The 24,163-nt window shown below is 42.8% G+C and overlaps 2 protein-coding genes across 2 annotated transcripts; both read right to left on the bottom strand.

Moving 5' to 3' along the window:
* Window positions 1-3,807: 3,807 nt before the first annotated feature.
* Window positions 3,808-17,158, bottom strand: galnt11 (UDP-N-acetyl-alpha-D-galactosamine:polypeptide N-acetylgalactosaminyltransferase 11 (GalNAc-T11)). Its single transcript, XM_080020558.1, has 12 exons — window positions 17,078-17,158; window positions 13,797-14,071; window positions 11,548-11,671; window positions 10,501-10,667; window positions 10,134-10,259; window positions 9,169-9,418; window positions 8,957-9,074; window positions 8,672-8,824; window positions 7,689-7,898; window positions 5,378-5,482; window positions 4,938-5,075; window positions 3,808-4,230 (listed from the first exon to the last, which is right to left on the bottom strand). The coding sequence occupies exons 2-12, from the start codon at window positions 14,035-14,037 to the stop codon at window positions 4,099-4,101; spliced, it is 1,764 nt and encodes a 587-aa protein (XP_079876684.1). The 5' UTR covers window positions 14,038-14,071; window positions 17,078-17,158; the 3' UTR covers window positions 3,808-4,098.
* A 1,499-nt stretch (window positions 17,159-18,657) lies between these two features.
* On the bottom strand, window positions 18,658-23,421 carry LOC307245219 (phospholipid scramblase 2). Its single transcript, XM_080020675.1, has 7 exons — window positions 23,334-23,421; window positions 22,367-22,458; window positions 22,042-22,084; window positions 21,735-21,955; window positions 20,707-20,868; window positions 20,162-20,323; window positions 18,658-19,651 (listed from the first exon to the last, which is right to left on the bottom strand). Exons 2-7 carry the CDS (start codon window positions 22,433-22,435, stop codon window positions 19,619-19,621), a joined length of 690 nt encoding a protein of 229 aa, XP_079876801.1. The 5' UTR covers window positions 22,436-22,458; window positions 23,334-23,421; the 3' UTR covers window positions 18,658-19,618.
* Between the last annotated feature and the right edge of the window lie 742 nt (window positions 23,422-24,163).

Raw genomic sequence — 24,163 nt, 5'->3', positions numbered from 1 at the left:
ACATTCCATATCATATCCGAAACATGAGTCTGGTCTACGCCTTTAACATGATCATCCTGATACTTCCCTGGAAAAACCTGTTGTATACAAGCTGAGATCTGTCTTTTGCCCTCTCGTGGATTATTTGTGCACTGCAGGCAGTCGAGGGGCTTTCAATTCTAAAACCTTTTTGTTTTTTAAACAATATTTCAGGATGAATATTTACTGGTTTAAAGCAGTGTATGATAACTTAATATTTTATACCTTACTTTATAATAAAATTGTGTTTAAAAGTGTATATCAAATATGACAACAAGTATACACCGATCTGCCAGTGTTAAAACCACTGACAGGCGAAGTGAATAACATTGTTCATCTCGTTCCAATGGCACCTGTCAAGGGGTGGGATATATTAGGCAGCAAGTGAACAGTCCGTTCTTGAAGGTGATGTGTTGGAAGCAGGAAAAATTGATAAGCGTAAGGATCTGAGTGACTGACAAGGACCAAATTGTGATGAGTAGACGACTGGGTCAGAGCATCTACAAAACAGGTCTGGTGGGGTGTTCCTGTTATGCAGTGGTTAGTACCTCCCAAAAGTGGTCCAAGAAGGACAACTGGTGACAGGGTCATGGGTGCCCAAGGCTCATTGATGCATGTGGGTAGCCAAGTCTAACCCATCTGGTCCGATCCTACAGAAGGGCTTCTGTTCCACAAATTGCTGAAAAAGTAAATGCTGTTTATGATAGAAAGGTGTCAGAACACACAGTGCATCACAGCTTGCTGTGTATGAGGCTGCGTAGCCGCAGACCGGTCAGAGTGTCCATGCTGACCCCTGTCCACCACTGAAAGCTCCTTCAATGGACACGTGAGCGTCAGAACTGGACCATGGAGCAATGGAAGAAGGTGGCCTGGTCTGATGAATCATGTTTTCTTCTACATCATGTGGATGGCCGGGTGCGTGTGTTGTTTACCTGGGGAAGAGATGGCACCAGGATGCATTATGGGAAGAAGGCAAGCTGGTGGAGGCAGGGTGATGCTCTGGGCAATGTTCTGCTGGGAAACCTTGGGTCCTGGCATTCATGTGGGTGTTGCTTTGACACGTACCGCCTACCTAAACATTGTTTCAGGCCAAGTACACCTCATCATGGCAACGGTATTCCCTGATGGCAGTGGTCTCTTCAGCAGGATAATGCGCCCTGAAACACTGCAAAAATTGTTCAGGTATGGTTTGCAGGTTCGACTCCTCCTTTTTCCATCCAAGTCCTTTTAAACACGCGTTTGTGTCGCTGGATTTGGATGAAAACTTCAGGAATCAGGGGAGGAAAAAAAACTCCACCCAGAAACATGAGGCCTCCTCGCGTGCAAGACTCCAGGCAATGGTCTATGCTTTATGGAAAGACCGCCTGTGTATATAAATGTATCCAATATATTGCCAAGTATCGCTTTATTTAATAAAAAAAAACCGGTAAATCAAACATTAATATAAACAATTAAATATTTAAAATATTTCATAAAACAAAAGCAGCAATTTTAAATATATTTATTGAAAATAAATACTTTGAGCTCCTGTAGGTCACAGTAAAACTCACTTCCCAGTGGGTGACAGAGGAAAAATCCATCCTGTACGTGACTCAAATTAAACAAATTCCACTTTTGAGACTCCACTGGAAAATGTAAAATATTCCTCCCAAAAGTTTGTTTCTCGTTCATTCTCGGAAAACCTAAAACTGGAGTCGAGTGGAGTCAGGTGTGTTTACAAAGCCTGTCAGTCTCAAAGGGCTTCGCAGGCCCAGTTCAACCGGTTCAAATGTCTCCTCCAAATGTGCCAACATGATCTCAAATGGTTTCTTTTAATTATTTCTATTTAAAGTTTATAGCTCTGAGATTTTGAACAAGAAAGAAAAAGTTTGAATTAGACACATGAAAACAAAAAGTATTCTTAACTTTATTTTTACCAACATGTTCCCTGCAATGGTTAAATCGTTTTTTTTGTTTTTTTGTTTTTTTATCACCATAATTCTCACTGTGGTTTGATGAAAACATCGAAACCAGGAGAATGGAAAAGGAAACAATTATTAAAGATTCTCGTCAGGATTTTAAAACCTTTGTTTAATGGTTATGAAACTCAACACTTAAAGGTGCAGTGTGTACAACTGACAGAACAGACGTGGACATTTCAATAGAACATGAAATTCATAAGTACGTTTTAATAAGTGTATAATACCATTAAAATAACAATCGTATTTTCGTTCCCTTTTTTATCTCCATAGGGAGTGGGTACGCTCCATGGAGGCCGCCATGTTGCGCATCCATGTTGCGCCACCATGTTGCACGCAATGTGGCGCTGCCATGGGGGAGAAGCATTCAGTTGGTTGTGATCTGCACCACTAAATTCCACACACTGCACCTTTAAATCAACGTAATAAACCTTTAACTCGGGAACTTTCCATTGAGAGGAAAGTCGCACATCAGACCAGACGCTTCAAGACTATTTTGTCATAAAGTAATAAAGTATGTTAACATTTATCAAGCAAACTTTATTAAAACATTCAATGATTGCGATTCTGAAGCACTGCACTGTGCATTCACATCACTTTCCTGGAGGAAAAATAGCTTTGGGTCAGACGCAAAAGTCAAATTTATAAAAATAAACATCTTTCGTCTTTACTTGAATATAGACTTGTATTTTTTTTTTTTTTTTTTTTTTTAGTATTGCATGTCTGTTTTGCAGGTATGAAATCACAAACAGATTTGAAACCAAGCCTTGTTGTTTCGTGATATCATGTCCGACAATGAGAGCTGCTGGAGTTGTGAGCACGATTTGTTTTTTCCTGCCGATGTTAAAAGCAGCAGAACCGGTCCGGCCCAGTCCACGGGGCCTGCGGTACCTCCGGACGACCAGCAGGGGGCGCCCTGCCCTGGCTTCGTACCACGTCCCAACCTCCAGGTGAGATCACGTTCCGTCTGCGACGCGTGAATACAGTGAATTGTGGTTTCACATTTCCTTGTTCTAAATGAGACGCGACACTGCTCCGATGAATGAGGACACACAAACGAGAGTAAAAAAGACAAAAAAAACAAAAAACAAACTCACACACAGCTTTACAAACCTTACTGTGAAAAACAACAAACGTTTCTTTAAATTCCAAAACTCCCATAAAAACGTCTCTGTCCATTCTCCCCAAACAGAGCGATTTCTTCCCATCCTGAGTCGTCTCCCTGATTCATATTGAAATGACATAATTCTATAGGTTATATTTATAATAACTGGCTGTAAAACCACACTTTAAAATGGAGTTGTACAATTATAATATGTCAAATGATAACATTTACGATGTTCAAATGACAAAACCAATCCGTGACGAGTTCAAGATAACTCTCCCGTGACCTCGTGGGGAGCGCCCCCTGCTGGCCCCCGAAAGACCCGCGAGAACGCTCGTCGTGGGCTAGCTGCTTGGTTGCCAGCGGAGTTGTCATGGCAACCAACAAAGTCAATTAGCCAATGAGATTGCTCCTCTGAGATGAGATGAGGGGGCCAGCTGTTTTGGGCGGGGCGGGTCGGCCGGGGCGATCTACCATTGACCAAATTGAATTTAGTTAAAAGAACCAGTCAAACACATGACACCAAACATTAGTGAACGTTCCCTCCTGGATTTAGATGCTGCCTTGACAATGACCCAGGTCAATCCACTCTGCTTCGCTGGTTGATCACAGTAAAAATGCTTTAGAGACTTTGAAGTCGTCCCCCCCCCCCCCCCGAAATCGACACGTTTATCAGACTTCAACGAACGTTTCACAATAAAAGAATAAAAACAGTTTCTGGACGAAGAGGCGTCAAAACTCTGTAAAAAAAAAACCCAAAAAAAAAAAAACCCTGTAAAACAACAAGGACGCGATTGTCTCCCGAAGAACTACATTTGAAGACGTCCCCCTGAGAAGGCTTGAGCTCCACGACCACCCATCGTACCACACCCTCGTCTCCTCGTGCTCTCATTTCCTTTCCTAGTTCCTAGTGGAGGCGAGGAGGCGGCGCGTAGAGGCTGCAGCCCTCCCTCCTGGCCACACGCGGGCGCTGCTCCCTCCGTCCTTTCTTCTCCGTTGGCCGTGACCTCGTCGGCGTCATCCCTCCATCTGCCACTGCTGCGCTTGGGAGCCGTCGCATATCGCCATGGCAACGTAGCCCTTTGGTCCAACGGGCTGCAGCACGGACAGACACTGGCCCACAGACACCTGGTAGAGCCGGTTCGCCTTCTGGAGAGAGAGAGAGAGAGATAAATTTGTAGTAGTTTTTGTTTACTTTCTATAGCTTTTTAAAACAATATTTAATAAACGATCCAAAAACAATATATAAAAAAATACATATAATACAAATAAACGTCAATATCACAAAGTAAGAAGAATTTTACTTGAGTTTGAATTTCACTATACTTTAAAAAGTATTTAACAGAGGCCAAAGCGACTTTAAATTATTCATACACCGATGAAGGCGGCCATTCAGGAGCGGTCAGGGTTGAGTGTCTTGCTCAAGGACACTTCAGCACACTAGCAGGAGGAGCCAGCGATCTAACTGGCAACCTTCGGATTACTAGACTACCCACTGTACCTCCTGAGCTACTGCCTGCTATACTTTTGAGGACCGTGTGTGTGTCTGTCTGTCTGTCTGTCTGTGTGTGTGTGTGTGTGTGTGTGTGTGTGTGTGTGTGTGTTTTAATATACCTTTGAGGACCAGTCTCCTAATTTTTTGGTTTAGAAGTGTGCCAAGACCATGGGTCCTCGCTTTGATACCGGTACAAGAATGTGTGTGTTAGTGTGTTTTAATATACTTGTGAGGACCAGTCTGCTATTTTTATTTTTTTTTTTTTGTTTAAGTGCACCAGGAACATTGGTCTTCACTTAGGGGTGTGTGTGTGTGTGTGTGTGTGTGTGTGTGTGTGTGTGTGTGTGTGTGTGTGACTGACCCCCAGTGTCCACTGCTGGGAACCTCCTGATCCGTGACACTTCATGAGTCGCGGCGGGTCGGACGTCCGGACTTCGGACACGTCCAGACACAACAGACCGGCCAGAACCAGCTCGCTGTCCTCGTCATACCACCACTCCTGCATACGCACACACACACACGCGCGCACACACACACACACACACACACACACACACACACACACACACACACACACACACACACACACACACACACACACACACACACACACACACACACACACAGACAATTTATAGAACAGACACAAACATACCGAGGTATCCATGTAATAAAACGCACACATAAACACATGTGTACATACTATAACCCAGACCAGGTGTATATTATTAACTTTATTTTTCGGGACAAAGACGATGCAGTAAAGTTTTTCCGTGGTTGCCATGGCTCAGCGCCGCTCACCTGCTCGGGGTCCCTGAGGTCACATGACCGGAGCACCACGGCCCCACCCTTCTGGCTGGCTCGGCCCTGAGCCACCAGACAATGGTTGTACGCCAAGTTACGCAGCTGGAGACGGAGAGAGTCAATATTATTGTGGGTTGTATGTGTGTGATTATATTGTGGGATATATGGTATCAATTATTTTATTTTTGAGTTTGTAATCTGTATTGTTGTTTTGTGTTCTGGACTCTTGGAAGATTAGCCCAATAGGGACAAAAGAGAAGGTGATGAGGACTTCCTCATCCGCTTTTTGAACTCAGTCCTTGTCTTTAACACCACTGGGTATTTTGAGTTGAACAGCTTACTGTGCTAGCATGAAGGTAGCTCTGGCTTGCCTGTCATTTGCGTCAGCTGCTACAGGGACTCCAAACTGAGGGTTGCCTAGCAACCTGCAATTCAAAACTATGATCTTAGCCAAGCTCTACGCAGTTTCACTGCGTTTAAGGTTATAACGGTAATTCAGTTTGCAGTTTAAGATTAGTCATCATGCTGGAATCACCACCCAGTCGTAGTGATAATGATAGTAATGAGTATTTCACTTCAATTTCAGATTTTAAACACACAAATGGTGACCTGTTTGTTGTGAGTGTTTTACTATTTTTATTATGCATCCTGCTTTTCTTGCCCAGGGCCCGGCCCTCAATATCGCCATCAATATACACTGCTCAGCAACAACATGAAAACCACCTAACCCTTACATTGTGTAGGTCCCCCGCGTGCTGCCAAAACAGCTCTGACCCGTGGAGGCATGGACTCCACAAGACCTCTGAAGTTGTCCTGTGGTATCTGGCACCAAGACGTTGGCAGCAGATCCTTTAAGTCCTGGGAGTTGTGAGGTGCCCGATCGGATTGAGATCTGGGGAATTTGGAGGCCAAGTCAACACCTTGAACTCTTTGTCATGTTCCTCAAACCATTCCTGAACAATCTTTGCAGTGTGGCAGGGCACATTATCCTGCTGAAGAGGCCACTGTCATCAAGGAATTACGTTGCCATGAAGGGGTGAACTTGGTCTGAAACAATGTTTAGGCAGGTGGTACGTGTCAAAGTAACATCCACATGAATGCCTGGACCCAAGGTTTCCCAGCAGAACATTGCCCAGAGCATCACCCTGCCTCCACCGGCTTACCTTCTTCCCATAGTGCATCCTGGTGCCATCTCTTCCCCAGGTAAACAACGCACACACACCTGGCCATCCACATGATGTAGAAGAAAACGTGATTCATCAGACCAGGCCACCTTCTTCCATTGCTCCATGGACCAGTTCTGACGCTCACGTGTCCATTGAAGGAGCTTTCAGTGGTGGACAGGGGTCAGCATGAACACTCTGACTGGTCTGCGGCTACGCAGCCTCATACACAGCAAGCTGTGATGCACTGTGTGTTCTGACACCTTTCTATCATAGCAGCATTAACTTTTTTAGCAATTTGTGCTACAGTAGCTCTTCTGTGAGATCAGACCAGACGGGCTAGACTTTGCTTCCCACACCCATCAATGACTCCATGGGCGCCCATGACCCTGTCATCTGTTCACCGGTTTTCCTTTATTGGGCCACTTTTGGTAGGTACTAACCACTGCATACCAGGAACCGTTTTGGAGATGCTCTGACCCAGTTGTCTAACCATCACAATTTGGCCCTTGTCAAAGTCACTCAGATCCTTGCTCTTGCCCACTTTTCCTGCTTCCAACACATCAACTTCAAGAAGTGACTGTTTACTTGCTGCGTAATGCATCCCACCCCTTGACAGGTGCCACTGGAATGAGATGAACAATGTAATTCACCGGTCAGTGGTTTTAATGTTGCTGATGGGTGTATATTACAATTACTAGGTTAGCCTAGTATCATGTGTAAACACAGAATATCCAATAACAACTGGTGTATTAAGTCATGAGTCTACTCAGTAGACTGAACTATAATGAATTTGTGTCTCTGTATCTTCTACAGGCTGCTGATATCCCGCAAAGCATCATGTGCTCCAACTTAACATCCTTTAACTCTTGTATCTACTCCACCACAAAGAGAAGCAGAACTGCTCAGTTATTCTAATTGTATGTGTGTGTGTGTGTGTGTGTTGTGTGTGTGTGTGTGTGTGTGTGAGAGAGAGAGAGAGAGAGAGAGAGAGATAGACATTGCAAATAAAGGCTTATGTGCCAGTTGTTGTTTATTAAAATCAGATGTGCGTGGAAACAGCTTCACTGTGGATGAGAAAAGCAACATTACAGACGTGGAACAATAAAATAATAACCGCTATAAATCCCCCAGGTGTCTCTTACCCGTCCTCTCTGCAGAACTTTGGGTCGTCTCATGCCTTTGTTGATAAACGGTTGTTGCTGTTTGTTGCCGTTGAGCTGCATCTCGGGGTAGACGGTGTCCAGGTACCAGCGGAACGAGCGGCAGTTCAAGCGTTTCCTTAGCGCCAAGCGCTCGCTGATGTCGCCGTAGGAACGATCGCGAAGCTCGGGGCGTAAAGAGAGATACTGCTCCTGATTGGACGAGAGGGACGGGAAACAGGAAGTGGGTTTGAGGAACGCGGCGTTGATCACAATACCGCATTCCTTTCCAATATAAAATGCAATAATAATGATAAATTTCAAATTGTCCCAGAAGGTCATTATTTTTTTTCCCCCCATGTTTTCACCCCTTGGATTTATTTGACGCTCTATGATTACGTCATCAACTCTAGGCTCAAGGCTCAAGTCGCGAGTTTTATTTAATTAAGAAAATTTAAATGTCCCTGTATGATTAAATAAAATTCAAAAGTCCCCATTTGAGTTAATAAACAAGTCAAGGTTTGATTTGATAATGAAAACAAATAATCCTCTTGATTTCCCCTTGATTTAGTTAAAAATACTCCCCATTAGATTTAGTGGAAAAAAGACCCTGTTTGATTGTCTGTGATCGCAGCCCTTTGTGATGTGTTTATCACGGAAATTCATATCGCAACAAAAATAAAAACAGGGTATATAGTGCAGCCCAAGATCACAGTAACCTCTGTACGTTCTTTCGCGGATTAGGAAATGATAACGTACTAGTAATGAAGTCTGATTACTATTATATTGTCAGTTTGTAGGAGATAAATTACTGAATGAATCTTAAGAGAATCTGCTCAAGAAGATTTCGGTTTTCATGTGTATGAGAATTTTATTTGGATGAGGATTGAGCAAATGCTAACTAGGTGTGTGTGTGTGTGTGTGTGTATGTGTGTGTATGTGTGTGTGTGTGTGTGTGTGTGTATCCAAAGCATGCCCAGTTTTACTTTGTACTCGTCCATCCAGACGTTGGCGAGCCGCAGTGAATTGTGGGCCATGGTGTCCTGCCCGCCTGGCGATCCGTAGGGTCTCCTCTTCCTGAAGATGTGTCCCACCCTGGCGCAGGGAACGATCAACAGCTGACCGCCGCACATCCAGATCTGGGAGGGAGGGAGGGAGGGGGAGAGAGATCCAGCCCGTTAAACCATCTTCTGGATATTCATAAACTTACCAACATTACCCAGTGTGGTGTATTGTTGAAAAGGTGTAGAATAATCTCTCTGGTCCCTCACCCTGAAGGAGATCTCCAGGTTCTCTCCACCCCAGATGTCCATGCCTGCGTCGTATTGGCCGAGCTCGTTGAAGTACTTCCTGCTCATGGCAAACAGTCCTCCTGCCATGGTGGGAGACCTGGAGGAGATCAATACCATTAGTATCATTCTGGATATGAACTAAAACATGATTGATCATGTCTGATTGAGCGCCGATCAGTTCATAAAATCACCTGATGGCCCCAGCAGCTCCCTCCAGCCCGTTGAGCTCGGAGGGCGGCACCGGGTCCCACTTGAAGTGGAGCCCCCAGTTGAAGCCCCCCCTGACGATGGGGGAGGGGGAGTAGACCAGCGTGTCGGCCGAGATGATGTCGATGACGGGGCAGACCACCGTGTGCTGGTCCTGCTGGATGTGGGACAGGAGTGGCTGCAACCACGCCACGTTCACCTCACAGTGGCTGTCCAGGAACACCAGCACCTCCCCTGGAAACACAGACAGGAACCCGATGTTTCCCCAAGGTTGGTGCAGGGACCCCACCACCACCCAGGGCTGAGATATATATATATGTGTATATATATATAATTTTGCATTTTATTAATACAAAAGTATATGTTTAATGTGGATTTTTTTGCTATTGTTTTCTTATTGCCAACATTTTCTTTACTGTTAAGGCTCACTTATAATGTCAGGCTTTTTGTACATCACCATTTCTATCTTAAGTTCATATTTCTGGTTCACTGTAGGTTTAGGTTTAACTGTTAGGGTTACTGTATATCTTCCAATTTTTCCATATATTGCTATTTTCTTTTTTGCATTTAAATTCTTATCGTATTACTTTATTATTATTTTGCCTGCTTCTGACGTGAGCTACATTTTTTCAAGATATATTTATTTTGAATCTACTTTACCCCGCACAAAATATATTAACCAGGCCACACTAATCAAGGTGGTTGTTTTTGTTGTTGTTGTGAGATTAGCACTTTTTTTTAGCAAGCTCTGAGGATAAGGATGTAGGGGACATGGTGTAGGGACAAGGATGGGGCCACAAGGATGGGGGGCGGTGGTGGGGACTAGGGAGCAGAGGACAAGGATGTAGAGAGAAAGGGTGTAGGGGACAAAGAGAATTTAGGGTACAAGGATGTAGGAGGCAAGGATGATGAGGAAAAGGATGTAGGATGTAGGGGACAAGGGATGTACCTGTGGCATGAGAGGCTCCTATCATGCGTCCTCTGATGAGTCCTTCTCTTTTGTGGTTCCTCACCAGTCGCACCTTGGGCTGAAGCTCCTCCTTAATGTAGTGGTCCAAGTCCTCTTTCAGGTCCTCTGGAAGAGAGAGACAGGGACAGAGGCCACAGAGAGACAGATGGACAAAGAGGCTCACCGTAAATAAACATAGTAAACAACCACTTTGTGTGTCTGTGTGTCTGGGTGCGTGTTTGAGTTGCTAATCTGTCCCTAATCCGTCCACCGCAGGATCAGTGTAGACGTCACATCTAACTGTCTCCGACTAAACTCTTTCCGCCTGATGTTCGATTCCAGGCCAGGTCGGGTGCAACCATTGTACCCAGCTCGCTGTTGTCGTCCACCAGGATGATCTCGTGCAGCAGGTATGCCGGTGTCCGGTCCAGCACGCTGTGGACCGTCCTCAGCAGGGCGGAGAACGCCTCGTTGAAGAAGCAGATCACCACGCTGGCGGAAGGTAGAGCCACAGTGTAGACCTTGTCCCTGCACCTGGAGAGAGACGGTGTGAGAGACTGATGGGAATTTTTTGACCATATAAACTTGTGTGTGCAACAATATAACCAAATCTATGTAATCACATATCAGCACAGTGTGAATTCCCACAGACAGTACGCACCGTGAACTATCTAAATAGATAAACTGTATAAAGGGGGCACAACATGCATTCCTTCGCCTGTCACAGAATTTGCCTGTCCTGCCTGACCATATATTCTGACTCCCCAAAATAAACTGTTGATCCCAGAGAGCTGCTTTTAAGCACATCTCTGATCCATCCCTTGTACAACCGGCCCTTGTACAAGATAATAAATTCACTTTGAGACCAAGAACTTTTTCCCTCATCAATGTTTATTAGAAAACAGGGCATTCAGCAAAATCATTTTTCTAACAGAGACTCAGACACCAGGAACAGAGGAACTTCCTGAAGAACAAACATCTCATCGGTGATGTGGATATGTCTGGATCAGAGCAGCATTTTACCGGCAATGTGTAAGAACATTTGTAGAAGAATAGAAGAACATTCTAGTACTTTATGTGAGGGCCTGTGACTGCAAGGGAGACGGTGGAAGATAACACAAACACCACCGTTTTGTTAATAATCCTTTATATCATCAATGATTTTTCACTTGATTTCATAACGGCATTATTAATATTCAGTACACTCAATTAATAATGCTTTTACTCGCTCCAGTTTGGCAACATCAGTATAATCATGTCCTGACATTAAACCAGTGTTTCATTTTGGGTGGGTGGCCAGCTGGTAGTGAGCAGCTTTAGAGGTTTTTATCTGTTGACTTTTAATACTATTAAACACCCATGTGCACGCACACACTAGAGAGAGGGAGAGGTAGAGAGAGAGAGCTGGTCTTACTGGGAGTCTCTGGTGTCCGGCAGGTCGCGGTGGGAGCCCAGCCTGGTGGAGATGAGAACATTGAAGGCATGACGGTGGTAACCCATGTCCCTGAGTCTCTGGTCGGCCTCACTGAATATCATACCTACGGGGGGGAGAGACTTTGAGTGAAACGCACAAAAAAACAACAGTATTATTATGTACATTTTTCTAAAAAGTAGGGGAGAACATTTTAATATCCGTCATAACCTCAGAACCCACATTAGAATCTGTTATCATAGATCTGTGTGTTTATGTGTCTGTGCTCAGACTTAAATAGGAAATATCATAACTGTGTTATACATGTTTGTTTTGCAATACTATTGCCTACTACTACTACTACTGCTACTACTGACAATACAGCAAACTGAATTTCAGTGACATATCAGACCTACAGAGAGAGAAAGAAGATATATTAGACCTAGAGGGAAATAGAAGGGGGGAGGTAAAAGGTGGATTATATAAATGAAAATATGTAATATACTGTATATAATAATATAACAATGAATCACCTTCCTTCCATAGTTAAGGAATTTAAAAAATCACGTAGGTGGGACAGACAGAGTTGCCAGGGCAACGTGCACCACCATCCTCCACAGTGTGTGATAGTGGCAACTTCCCTCATGTTACCATGGCGATATCATGTCAGCCAGTTGTTTATAGATGCATGAGGAGAGATTACTACAGTTCTGGACAAGCTGGATAAGCTCACAACTAGACTGGGTGCGTCCTCAAGAGAGGTAGTTTACCCTGATACTGGTCTAGTGGAATTTCAGTGTTCTATGAAACCAGAGGAGTACAATAATAATAATAATAATAACAAAACAGTGAAAATTACTTAGATCAGTGCTTGACGGTGCATTTTAGCCGATGAATTTCATTCACGCTTGAATTGAAATGGTGCAATCCTACTTTCAATGTGGTTACTACAGTATTTGACATGGCAGCACAGAGCTAATTATTGTATGAATAGGAGAACTGTAAACCCCCAGAAACACAATGTAGATGGCTGTTGGTGTGTAGTTAAAGAGTGCTTAAGAGTGTGATGGAAGAGGGAACTTTGTATTAGGCAGGCAATCGTGCAAAATTGCAGTGGGGGTGCGTGCATGCATAAGGTGTGGGGGGGCGGGGGGTAAATCAGGGGAATTAGTGAAAAACTGTTGCAAATTTACCGGAAGTTGAAGAACTTTGGCATATCCCGATTCAATTTAGAAGCGGGGCGTTGTGACATCATTATCCGATGTTATACATGTCCAGGCATCATCTCTGGGTGGTGATTGGCATCAAATGATTTGTGTGTGGTAGACTGTATAGTGGTTGCTCAGAGTAGCGTTCCATATATTAAGGCAGACAGCAGGAGCCGTGCTGCGTTTAACGGAAACTGAAAATTCAAACTCGTGCTGCGTTTCACAGAACCCGGAAAACTGTGATCGGTCACAAGGCGTTTCCGTGCCGCAGGAACTTTGTAATAGTTCTAAGAAATTTTGGAGGAGCCGTCCCTTTCTTTTACAGTATGTCTGCACTGCAAAATCTAGGAACTGCTCATGAGGACTGGCACGGTGGCGCAGTGCTTTGCACTGGCAACCGCCACACTTAAAAACCTCTGTAAAATGTTAATAATAATAATAATAATAATAATAATAATAATAATAGACTTATGAATTGTATGTATTATGGTATGATACCTCTCTGTTTTCACAGCACTGACAACAAAATACTCGTGCAACGATAAATTAGTGAAATAGCTGGGAATTGTATGATTGTGAAATAGTGGAAATTCTGAAATTTGTGATTGCTGTCGATACGAAATGATGGTATATTTCATGGAAACCAGGAAAAATGTGACTTAACAGGACCCTGTGCATTGCTATATTTTTTTATTGTTGTTGTTGTAGTATGACTTTCAGGGCCTTTTTTGCTCGTTTCCATGTGTTGTCAGGGCAAAGTGCTGTAGGTAATGAAACCAAATACTGTACTACAAGTTATATACTTTTTTTATGTTGCACATGTGATGCTATCAACCACTACTTCAATGTTTCCACAATTTGACAGCTGGACTCTTGCTGAAACAGAAAAGGCACTAACGGCGTGAGTTAATAATCTAGAAGGTACTTTGTTTTCTCTTTGAGTTCATGGCCTCGTCCTGACTTTTCTGTGACTTTCCAAAGCCTTTTAATAATGAGTCGCGGGCAGCAGTGTCAAGTTAGCTTCCAGACACATCAATGTCTCACCCATCTCAGGAGACAGCTCCACCACCTTATTGGATGAAAAGGCCCCTTGTCCTGCCTTCTGCACAGCCTTGGTCATCGGCCGCTGCTGCTGCTGGAGCACTCCGGTGTTCCAGGCCTGTAGGGGGGTTCTGGCGCGGCCCGGCTCATTCCCAAGGTTGAAGTAGAGGAAGAGGAGCAGCGACCAGGTGGCCGAGGTGAAGAGGCAGCCGTAGCAGAAATACCTCAGGGTCACGCTGGCCATGGTGGCCGAGAGAGCATCCTCTTACATTAGACTGCTGTAGAGCGAGAGGGGCATAAATCACAAGTGTATTCAGAAAAAACTGAGTGTGACTTTGTGTGTAAAGCTTGGTACAAACACTCTCAATAAAAGTGTGTGTGTGTGTGTGTGTGTGTGTGTGTATGTGTGTGTGTGTGTGTGTGTGTGTGTAAAAACATGTGTATGTAGTATAGGTGGCTCAACTAGCAGCAACCTGTTTAGGAGAGAATTTCAAATGCTCCAGTGGAAGTAAAATTAGGTCTGACAGCCAAATGGAAAACACAAAACCCCTTTAATTAATTAATTCATTCACACACACACACACACACACACACACACACACACACACACACACACACACACACACACACACACACACACACACACACACACACACACACACACACAATAACAGGAATGTTAACTATGAGAATGTGCAGAGAATTAACCTAAGCTAAGCCACGGCTTTCTGTGAGGGCTGCACTTAATAAAGAATTTCAACATTCAGAATGACGAGAGTGGGAGCATGTGTGATACACATTTCATGCATTAGCCTAAGATCCAGAGGACTAAATCAAATTGATTGATCTAAAAGAGAGAAAAGGCTGAAAGGAGAACTCTTCTTTTTAAGCCAAGCCTTTTTCAATCATTGGGACTCAAGCAGAGTGGTTGATATCAGAATGAGCAACAGCTGGCTCAGGCTATTCTCTCAATACCGGTTCAACAACCCACACTTTTCAAATAAAACCTTCAAATAATTCAGACCTTTTATTTTGAAACATTTTAGGCCACACATTCTTATTACACATACACAACATACCGTAATACTGAATTATTGCTCAACTCTAATATGACCCATTAACAAATAACACTGATGGATCCTACAGCTCAGCCTGAAATAAAAGGGTATTTGCAGCATCATGGGCAATAAACAACCAAGGATGAGATGGGACACAGAGCAAAGGTTTACTCGAGAAAGTCAAACATTACACACACTATAACAACACCATCATCAAGGCGAAGGTTAAAGACCAGAAACGGCAAACCAGGCAACAATCTTATATTCCTGTGACCACTGAACCACCCTGGATCTTGATAAGAGGAGTGAAAACGGAAAGACAGCATCACTGACGACGATGTAGAATTGACAAGGAGAGGATCATAAGGTGTAGAACGTGAAACAGAAGGGGGTGAGAGAGGAAGGCTCTTCTCAGAAACGGATACTACTTCCATTTAGCCACTCAGCATGTTAGAGAAGGGGGGGCCAGCTAAAGAAGCTGACAGCTGCACATTTCAACCCCCATAGACAGCAAAAGCTCAAGTGAAACAGTAACAGCTACAAAACAAAAGTTCAACAGTAACACCACTTAACTGTCAAATGGGAGCTGCCAACTGACTCGTGGTCTACACGACTTGAAGCGGAAGTGCTGGATGCCAAATCATAAACCGATTCGAGTTGGTCTGCCTCCGGTAAATTACTCCACTCCATATGCAACAGACTGCCATCAAGAGATCCATTTCTATTCTAGACATTGAGATTAGCAGGCAGAGAGGCTGCGAAGCCAGTCACTAACAAGTACCTGGTTGGTTTGCTGTTTTATAGCCAGGTAGTTTAACATTTAACCATTAAGACCCACTGGCCTGGATAAAGAAAAAAATAAAAATAAAAACAAAAAACAAAAGAAAGCGGGACGTGGCGATTGAAGGAGTCCATGTAAGACAGGAGAGAACTGAGAAAAGCTGTGAGAAGAGGAGGCTGAAGGCAGAAAGGAACAACGGAAAAGTGAATCCAACACCACACACACTGTGTGTGTGTGCCGTAACTCAATCAGGTCTTCTGTAGTTCACACACACACACACACACGTGCGCAAACACACATACACACACACAGAGATCATCTCCATCTAAGACCACAGTGCCGAACTACTCCATGGTCTGCTTCCACTTTCCGGTTCTACTAATTCCTCCGCCTCTGGGTTGCAGGAAGGGAAACTCTCAGATAGTCTCTTATTTCGTTTGGAAAATTTTGCTAACGATTTAGTTCCACCAGAACAACAGACTCATTAACCAGCCAATGATTCTTAATATCAAGGACCGTCAATTTGATACGCATTGATGCCACAGACCCCGTTTGTTAAGATTTGGGACCCCAACCTGTTAAGTCCCTACTATAGATAGCGGGATAACGGTGAAAACATGATCAAAACCCTCATTACTATACATTCCCTCATGGCTGCAACGTCACGTGAACAAAAATAAAGGGGATGTTTAACTACTATTCAGTTTGCTGTGGACTCTCTGGAGCCTGCTGAAGGACCCTCACGTTGAGAACAGCTGGAATCGCACAACGTTTCCCTGGGCACAGCTGTCAGGATTGGACCGGAATTACACGGTACTGGGGTAAAAATCACCGGAGCACTATGACAACACTCCACTCAGCCCCATTAACACGGAATCACAACGCGTCACCTCCTCTAAAGCAGATGGATCCTCCAACACCACCCACATCTACGCCCCAGCATTGACTGTGCTGACTTGGGTAGAACTAAACCAAGGGCAAGTGGAATTACGTTGCTCTGACAGACGGTCTGTTCGGGGCGGATCGTTAGTTCAACAGCTTATAACCGGCACTTGAACCGAACCACCGCTGCTTCCCAGTGCAGGGCTAGCGAGCCCAGTCCAGCAGCCAGCCATGTTAGCTCCGCTCCGAACTGGAACCACCTATTTCATTCACGTGATTGTGACACGCCCGGAGCAGCAACGCCTTCGTTTATCCTCCGGGGTTTTTTTTTTTAAGTCGTAACACGGGTTTATATGTTAAACACACTGAAATCCAGCTCGGGACCATAAAACCCGCACTCAATTGTCCAGCAGCGGCTTCCGTATTAGCAGTCTGGTAAGGGGGCACCATGCATCTGGTTTAACGGCGTTAGGGATTGTCCCCCTTACCCGATAGTACTGTGGATTTCGCCAATGTACACGTCGTACGTATGTCTCCAGTGCGTTTTCAAATGTGTCTGTTACCTTTGGGCGTCCACTGTTGAGACTGACTCTCCCCGGTCGAGCCCCGGATGCTCGGTCGCGGCTCCGCGTCCACCGCTCGCAGGACTCGGGACGCACTGAGCGCCGGCCGCACGCCCGCGACGTACAGCGGAGAGCCCGGGTATGGTGCGTTCGGGGGAAACTCGGAATTATCCCATGCACGCCTACACTCAGTCCCACTTAAGTTCAAGATTCAGGATTCGAGAGATCATTTGGCACAGACACACACACACACGGTCATACATATATGCAGTGAAATGTCATGACACCCGGTGATTACGCACAATAAGCTCTAAAAATACAAAAAAATACCAAAATGTGCGCATCCCTGAACTTTAAGGTTTTAATCCGTAAGATATTTTGTCTAAAAACAACAACATATTTTAAACTTTATTTAGCTGGGACTAATTAAGAAACAGCCATTCAATGTATTTGCGTGACGTATGTGTTCCTCTATATGCTGTATCCATTGTTGGTGGCGGGGTCCACCACCAAAATTAGTGGCGAATTTAATAAACCAGCATCTAGTTTTGATCAGTAAACTGTCGATGTGGGACAACATCAACAATGAATACTTTGTAAATACATAAAACTTAATTGTTAATAGTCCACATAAAAGCAGAGTTAATCGTTTGATTATTTTACACACACACACACACACACACACACACACACACACACACACACACACACACACACACACACACCACACACACACACACACACACACACACACACACACACACACACACACACACACACACACACACACACACACACACCCCCACCCACCCACACCCACACCCACACACACACACACACACACACACACACACACACACACCACACACACACACACACACACACACACACACACACACACACACACACACACACACACGCACGCACGCACACAAATACAAGCGCATAGCTGTAACATTCATTTATTTTTGACTGAAGTGTTTCGATAGAAAGAGCTGTTGTCCGGCTCAGAGCGTGCAGAGGCAGGATGATGGTGGCGTTCACAGAACCATTAGGGAAAAAATACAACTAAATACGAACAAAAAATATGTCAACAAAAATTCAGATACAAATCAAACATCAACACAAGAACCTTTTTTTTTTTTCATGTCAAGTACCCCTCAACTATTAAAATTAAGTTAATGTGATAGGAATGTAGAATGCCTTAAATAGATAATTAAAGGCTACTTGTCAATTTAATTATAGAGGAATTGTGTTCATCCCAGACATGACCCCAAAATATATTTAAAACAGTAACCCTTTCCCCCAGTCTCACTCCTTCCAGCGCCCTAAACATCCACATGGGACATGATGGTGATTGCATGGATGTCTACATGTTTTGGAGTGTGAAGAACACTTTTACAAAGATACACAGCCGTTTGTCTGGTATGGTTCTTACTCATAATCAGTTACCACCATAATCATCTCCATGGCACCGCCCGTGGAAATCCAGAGAAAACAAAATGCTTATTACGGATGTGACCTGAGACGTTCCAAGTTTCTAAAAATCAATCCGGAATATTTTTTTGTTCAGATGAAAATAACTTTTAATGTAAAGGCCTCCAATATAATCAGTGTTTTACAGTATGTTAGTTGCACATGAGTTCCTAGTGCCAATAAACAACATTACAGTAGCATGCAGTTAAACCTGAGTTTGTACCAAAATGCAAAATAACATTAGACACAAATGTTAACCTTACCCATTCGGCAGCACATCTATATATCATTATATCGACTTTGTTTGGCTTTTTCGATGGATCATGCCAGTAAACAAAAACATAGCTCACTCTAGTGTTCAAAACTAGGATTACAAATTAAATTGAAAATCTATGCAAAAACCCCAACCGATAAATGTCACATTGTCACACATTGTGTTGACAAAAAAATCATTAGAACTAATAAATAAGTTAGTAAACAGTGAATATCTGAAATCCAAATTCCACTAATAAAATATAAAAAACGTCTCCTTTTATTAAAACAACATGACATTTTCTTTTTTGTACGATGATACTGTCATGTCAATTGCTATAAACAAATGTAATGTGTATTTGGTTGATGAGTTATTAACCATTATTACACGTATCTTTGATTCCTAACTTGTGTATAGACAGCATTCATTATATAATAGTATCTTCATTCAGTCATTTTGTCATTAATAATATTGTTCTGAGCCCAATAACACAAATAAATATGTAGACTTTCTCCTAAACATAAATATCTATCAACACCCCACTGTGCGCTCACACAGTACTGGCCTGATCTATTCAATAACAACTCCACCTCACACTTTCCGACCTGAGTAAATCAAACAACACAAACCTTCCGGTCCGACGCTCTGACTTTCCTACAGTCACATTCAGGGAGATCCTGGCCCCTTTTTCTTTTGACAGCAGCCGTTTTGGAAGTTGGACTAAGTTAGGGCTTTTTGGGCTGATCACCATAGCGTTATGGCCTTGTTGTTCCAGGAATGTTGTGTACTGGCTCCGGGATCTGACATGGCTGCTAGTTGTTAGTGCTCTCAAAGAACATGAAGTCCTGTGGCAGCAATATAGAGGAAAGGAGAGAGAGATGAAAGGGGAAAAAAACAAAAGGAAAGGGAAAAGGGGCTTTGATGCAACCTGTTAAAATTATCTCAGTACAATGGCCAGATAAATACAAGATGTGTTATAACGATTTAAAAAAATAGCTTTTAGAAACAGTCCCAGAAGCTGTTCCACATTTTTAATGGTTTCTAACCACATTTCTGACAAAATGTCGTTGAAGCTTGATGAATTTCCCCATCAAGCAGGAAATATAAGTAATATAATACAATATAAGTGAAGAAATATATAATATAAATATATAATTCCTATTAGAAAGTAGTTCATGTGATTCTATTGCAGCTTTGATGGTAACGCTTCTTGTAGTTATCATTATTGAAATAGTAATTTCCCATTTGATATAACTTTCCCTCATACTGAATGTTATATACGCTAATGAAAGCATTACTACAGTTTATCCTGGAATTTCAAAGTTGTATATTATTAACCAAAACGTCGCACTCACAATGAGAAAACACGCGCCGATCATCACAGCTTTCATCCTGACATCCAGATCCATGGGGAACTGGATCCCAAAGTTGTCTGTGTCTGTGAAAACCTCTCGGAGAAGTCCCGTCCACTGCTTGCTGATCTTCCCAATCTTGTTGACCTCATCCATGGTTACAATCTAGAGGGGGCATCGCAATGTCGAGCAATGTAATTCCTCGGCCATATATGCACATTAGAGTTACAACCTCCAAAGCTGCCAATATCCCACGCTCATGCTTGTTTGAAACCATTCCTACATGTGTTCAGGGTCTGTACCACCGGCCCAAACTGCCCCAAATTCATATAAACAACCGAGCCTGAACAGTAGCCGCGCTGTTCCACACAGTCTGGGCCTGTGCCATGCGGCTCCATCTGATTAGAAACACATTTCGGGCTTCATAGAGCGGCGTCGAGATGATTCCCAGAGAGAAAGGAAAACATCCCGAGAGGCCACAACATTACCGTGTCACGGTCTGTTCTCGCAAATTTATTAGGATTTTTTTTTATCCGGAACCTACCCACCTCAAAGTCGACATCTGGGAGGCAGCTCCAGCCGCAGAAGGGCCCGTGGATCTTGAGCACGGGCTCTCTGTTCTCGTTCTCCACGATGAATTTCGGGGAGAAGGGGTGCCACTGCTGAACGACGTAGCCCACCGTGTTGCCCGGCGGGGCTTGGACCTCCAGCTGAGACGGGAGGCAGGGGAGAGCAGATTGTGGTTGATCGGTGGTTGTCCTATTTTTAGTGCCACACCCCCCCCCCCCCTCCACACACACACACACACACACACACACACACACACACACACACACACACACACACACACACATACACACACTGAAACAAAAATACAAATTTTCCAACCCCTCAGATATTCACAATCAACAGCTCAGTTCAGCTCAGGTCACAACTGACACCACTGGACAATGTGGCGAAATTAATGACAATGCATTTACCTCCTCTCTAGTCGATATAGACGCTGTACACAAACTATATATCATCATCATCATCATCATCATCATCAGACAAAAGTGCATGATTGCTTCCTTTATGAATCAACAGTCAAGAGAATATACCAAACTGCAACGAAAATAGTATTTCATATAAATCTATATAGATTTTTTTTTATTGTTTATGACCATTATAGATATAAAAAAAAAGTGCCAATGTACCGAGCAAGGCATCGGTCAAGATCTGGAGTTGGTCCTTGGATGCCACTACTTGGCAGTCCACTACTCCTAGATACGTCAGACACTAGGATGGCTCAAATGCAGTTAAGTGTAAAACAATTTAAAAAACAAAATTAAAGAATACAAATAACATAATCTAGTAATCAATAATTAGTATTGCCACACATATAGGATACTTCAATGACGGGGGAAATAATAGAAAAAAAATGTTCATTTATTTAAAAAATTGTTTTTCGTTTTTTTTTAATTATCCAGTTTGTATTTTAAATCATCCTGTGACCCACAGAAATAGCCCAAAATAGCTATCACATCCTATTTTTTATACCCTGTGGTGATTAACAGTCTCCAGAGCGCTCACCCACCTCCTGTAGGCAGCAGGGGAAGAAGCAGGACATGCACTTGAGCGGCCGCGTGACGGTGATGACCTCGTGGCCGTAGTTGTCCAGGACGCGGATGTTGAAGGACCGCAGCGGCCCGCAGCACTGCCGGCTCAGACAGTCGTTCTCCTCCACGGCGTAAAAGACGTTCTGCCCCATGGCGTTACGCACCTCGTACTTGTTGTTGCTCTCGAAACCAACGAGTGCTGCAGGGGATGAGCATGCAGTGCATTTTTTAATACAAATTTTAAACGATTCCTTTATTTCATTTGCATGAGTTGGTGTTACCTACCTTCTATGACCTCTACCTTCTGTTTGATGAGCAGCTGATCCACCTAAATACACAGAAAAACGCACATGAAATTCCTTTTTTGGATTTGGTCACGCATTAGAACGGTGACGTTGTTACACCACTGAGATGAGAATGGACCTTAAGTCATTGCTAAAAGGAACTAGGACTGGATTTTGGATGTTTTTAACCATGTCTCGTACTGTGATCTTCCGTCGAAAATTCACTCCTCTAACCCAATAGGCAACTAAGCGCTAGACTCTGGTAATAATTCAACATAAATTATATTTGAATATGAGTAAAGCCTAAAGTAGAGTAAAGTACACACCTGAGTGAGATACTCTAGTCCTGGTGGACAGCCTGGTATTCCAGGGCTGGGAACAGCATACATGTTCATTTTGTAAGAGCTCGACCTGTGACCTGCAAATAGAATAATAATAATAATAATAATAATAATAATAATAAAAAACTTTATTAAACCCTGTTTTTCTAAGCACTGAGCCACCAATTAAAAATAGAAATAATTATTATAACAATAATAATAACAACAACAACATCAACAACAACAACAACAACAATAATAATAATAATAACAACAACAATAATAATAACAATACTACTACTACTAATATTAATAACAATACTGTAGTAATAATAATATTAATGAAAAACTTTGGATGTAGACACGGCGCCCTCTCCTGTTTGTTCATATAACATGAACAAACTAATGTTATAACGCTTAAAGATATATACAAAGAAAATCTAATAACTTCAAGGATAAGGTGTCTGCCCATTAACTCATGCCTCTGCTATAAATAACAGGACGTGGGGGGAGTCACTCTCCTTTCTACATAAGAAGGCCAAGTGTTGAATAACACCAATAATACCAATAATAAGCACTGTGCATGCTCCTGCTGTTGTGCTGCTCCATACGCGCAGGTTTCCTTGCGATATTTACAACTTTGAAGGGTTTTACTTGGCAAACGACTGAAATCATATTCTCGAATACACACGTACTTCGATGCAGGCCTGATCAGCTCTCTAATGCATTTTGTCGCCAACACATTGCATTTATGTTACATGGTTTAAAATGCCGGTGATCGCCGTGCAAGGTCTCCTAAAGAGATTGTGGAGGTTTGACTCCATGGCTCCATTGAGGGAACGCTCGTCCCCCGCATGCACGGGAGGAGATGTAATACTGTTTACAACTGTCCAGACAATATATATACAATAATGGAACCTGTAGATTAAACCTGCGAAAACAACATATTATATCTTTAAGGGTGAGTACTTACCGATCTACCGCCTTCGACATAAAAACAATGTAAATAAAATAACAGGCCACCATACAACCCAGAGATTTTAGAATAGAGTTGCGATCCGATTGGCAGGGGTCAGAGCATTTCCTGTTGCTCTCGACCAATCCGGAGGCGGCGTTTAAAATAGAACGGCATAGATTAAACCCGCACTCGGACGCGCTCACAGATTACGACACAATTTTACTATATTTACGCAGATATTTTATCGGTGGGGTTTGTCATTTCCACACGAATACAGCCATCATGGAGCCCTGAAAGTGCCACAATAAAAAAAAAAAAAAAAATGAATCAAAGCATGAATCGATAAATGTGGAACTATAAAGAGGAGTAAAACAAAACAAACAAAAAAAAAAAAAAACAGTCGAAAATATACACAGAAAGAGATCGATAAATCTGGAAATGAATAGAGCAATACAAATTGGTGTGAATCAGAATTTATGACTATTGTATTTATTTTTATTCATTTTCACATTTATTTCCAAATATAAATAAATAAATTATATATATATATATATACACACACACACATACAGTATATATATACACACAGCACGTATATATATATATATATATATATATATATATATATATATATATATATATATATATATATATATATATATATATATATATATATATATATATATATATATATATATAAATAAAATATTCGTTTATTTCCGTAAAAGAAAGCCTCCTTCGGCTTTTCCGATCAGCTTGTTTTGGTCCGCCCACTCAGTCCAAGCAGTTGATGACCGGTCACGTCGACGTGCTGCGTTCACGACTGCCGGGAACTGGAAAGCCAA

Source organism: Zeus faber (assembly GCF_960531495.2).
Source record: "Zeus faber genome assembly, chromosome: 19".
NCBI classification, from domain to species: domain Eukaryota; kingdom Metazoa; phylum Chordata; class Actinopteri; order Zeiformes; family Zeidae; genus Zeus; species Zeus faber.
The sequence above is the reverse complement of the archived record's forward strand: the minus strand, read 5'-3'. Positions and strand labels throughout refer to the sequence as shown.

Coding starts and splice junctions, on each gene's coding strand:
- galnt11 (XM_080020558.1), bottom strand. CDS start 14,037: ATGGCCAGCGTGACCCTGAGGTATTTCTGCTACGGCTGCCTCTTCACC. Junction 9,075..9,168: donor GGAGCTGCTGGGGCCATCAG/GTGATTTTATGA, acceptor GATCTCCTCCAG/GTCTCCCACCATGGCAGGAG. Junction 7,899..8,671: donor TCTGGATGGACGAGTACAAA/GTAAAACTGGGC, acceptor TCGTCCAATCAG/GAGCAGTATCTCTCTTTACG.
- LOC307245219 (XM_080020675.1), bottom strand. CDS start 22,435: ATGAACATGTATGCTGTTCCCAGCCCTGGAATACCAGGCTGTCCACCA. Junction 22,085..22,366: donor GACTAGAGTATCTCACTCAG/GTGTGTACTTTA, acceptor CTGTGTATTTAG/GTGGATCAGCTGCTCATCAA. Junction 20,324..20,706: donor TCCCAGATGTCGACTTTGAG/GTGGGTAGGTTC, acceptor TGCCCCCTCTAG/ATTGTAACCATGGATGAGGT.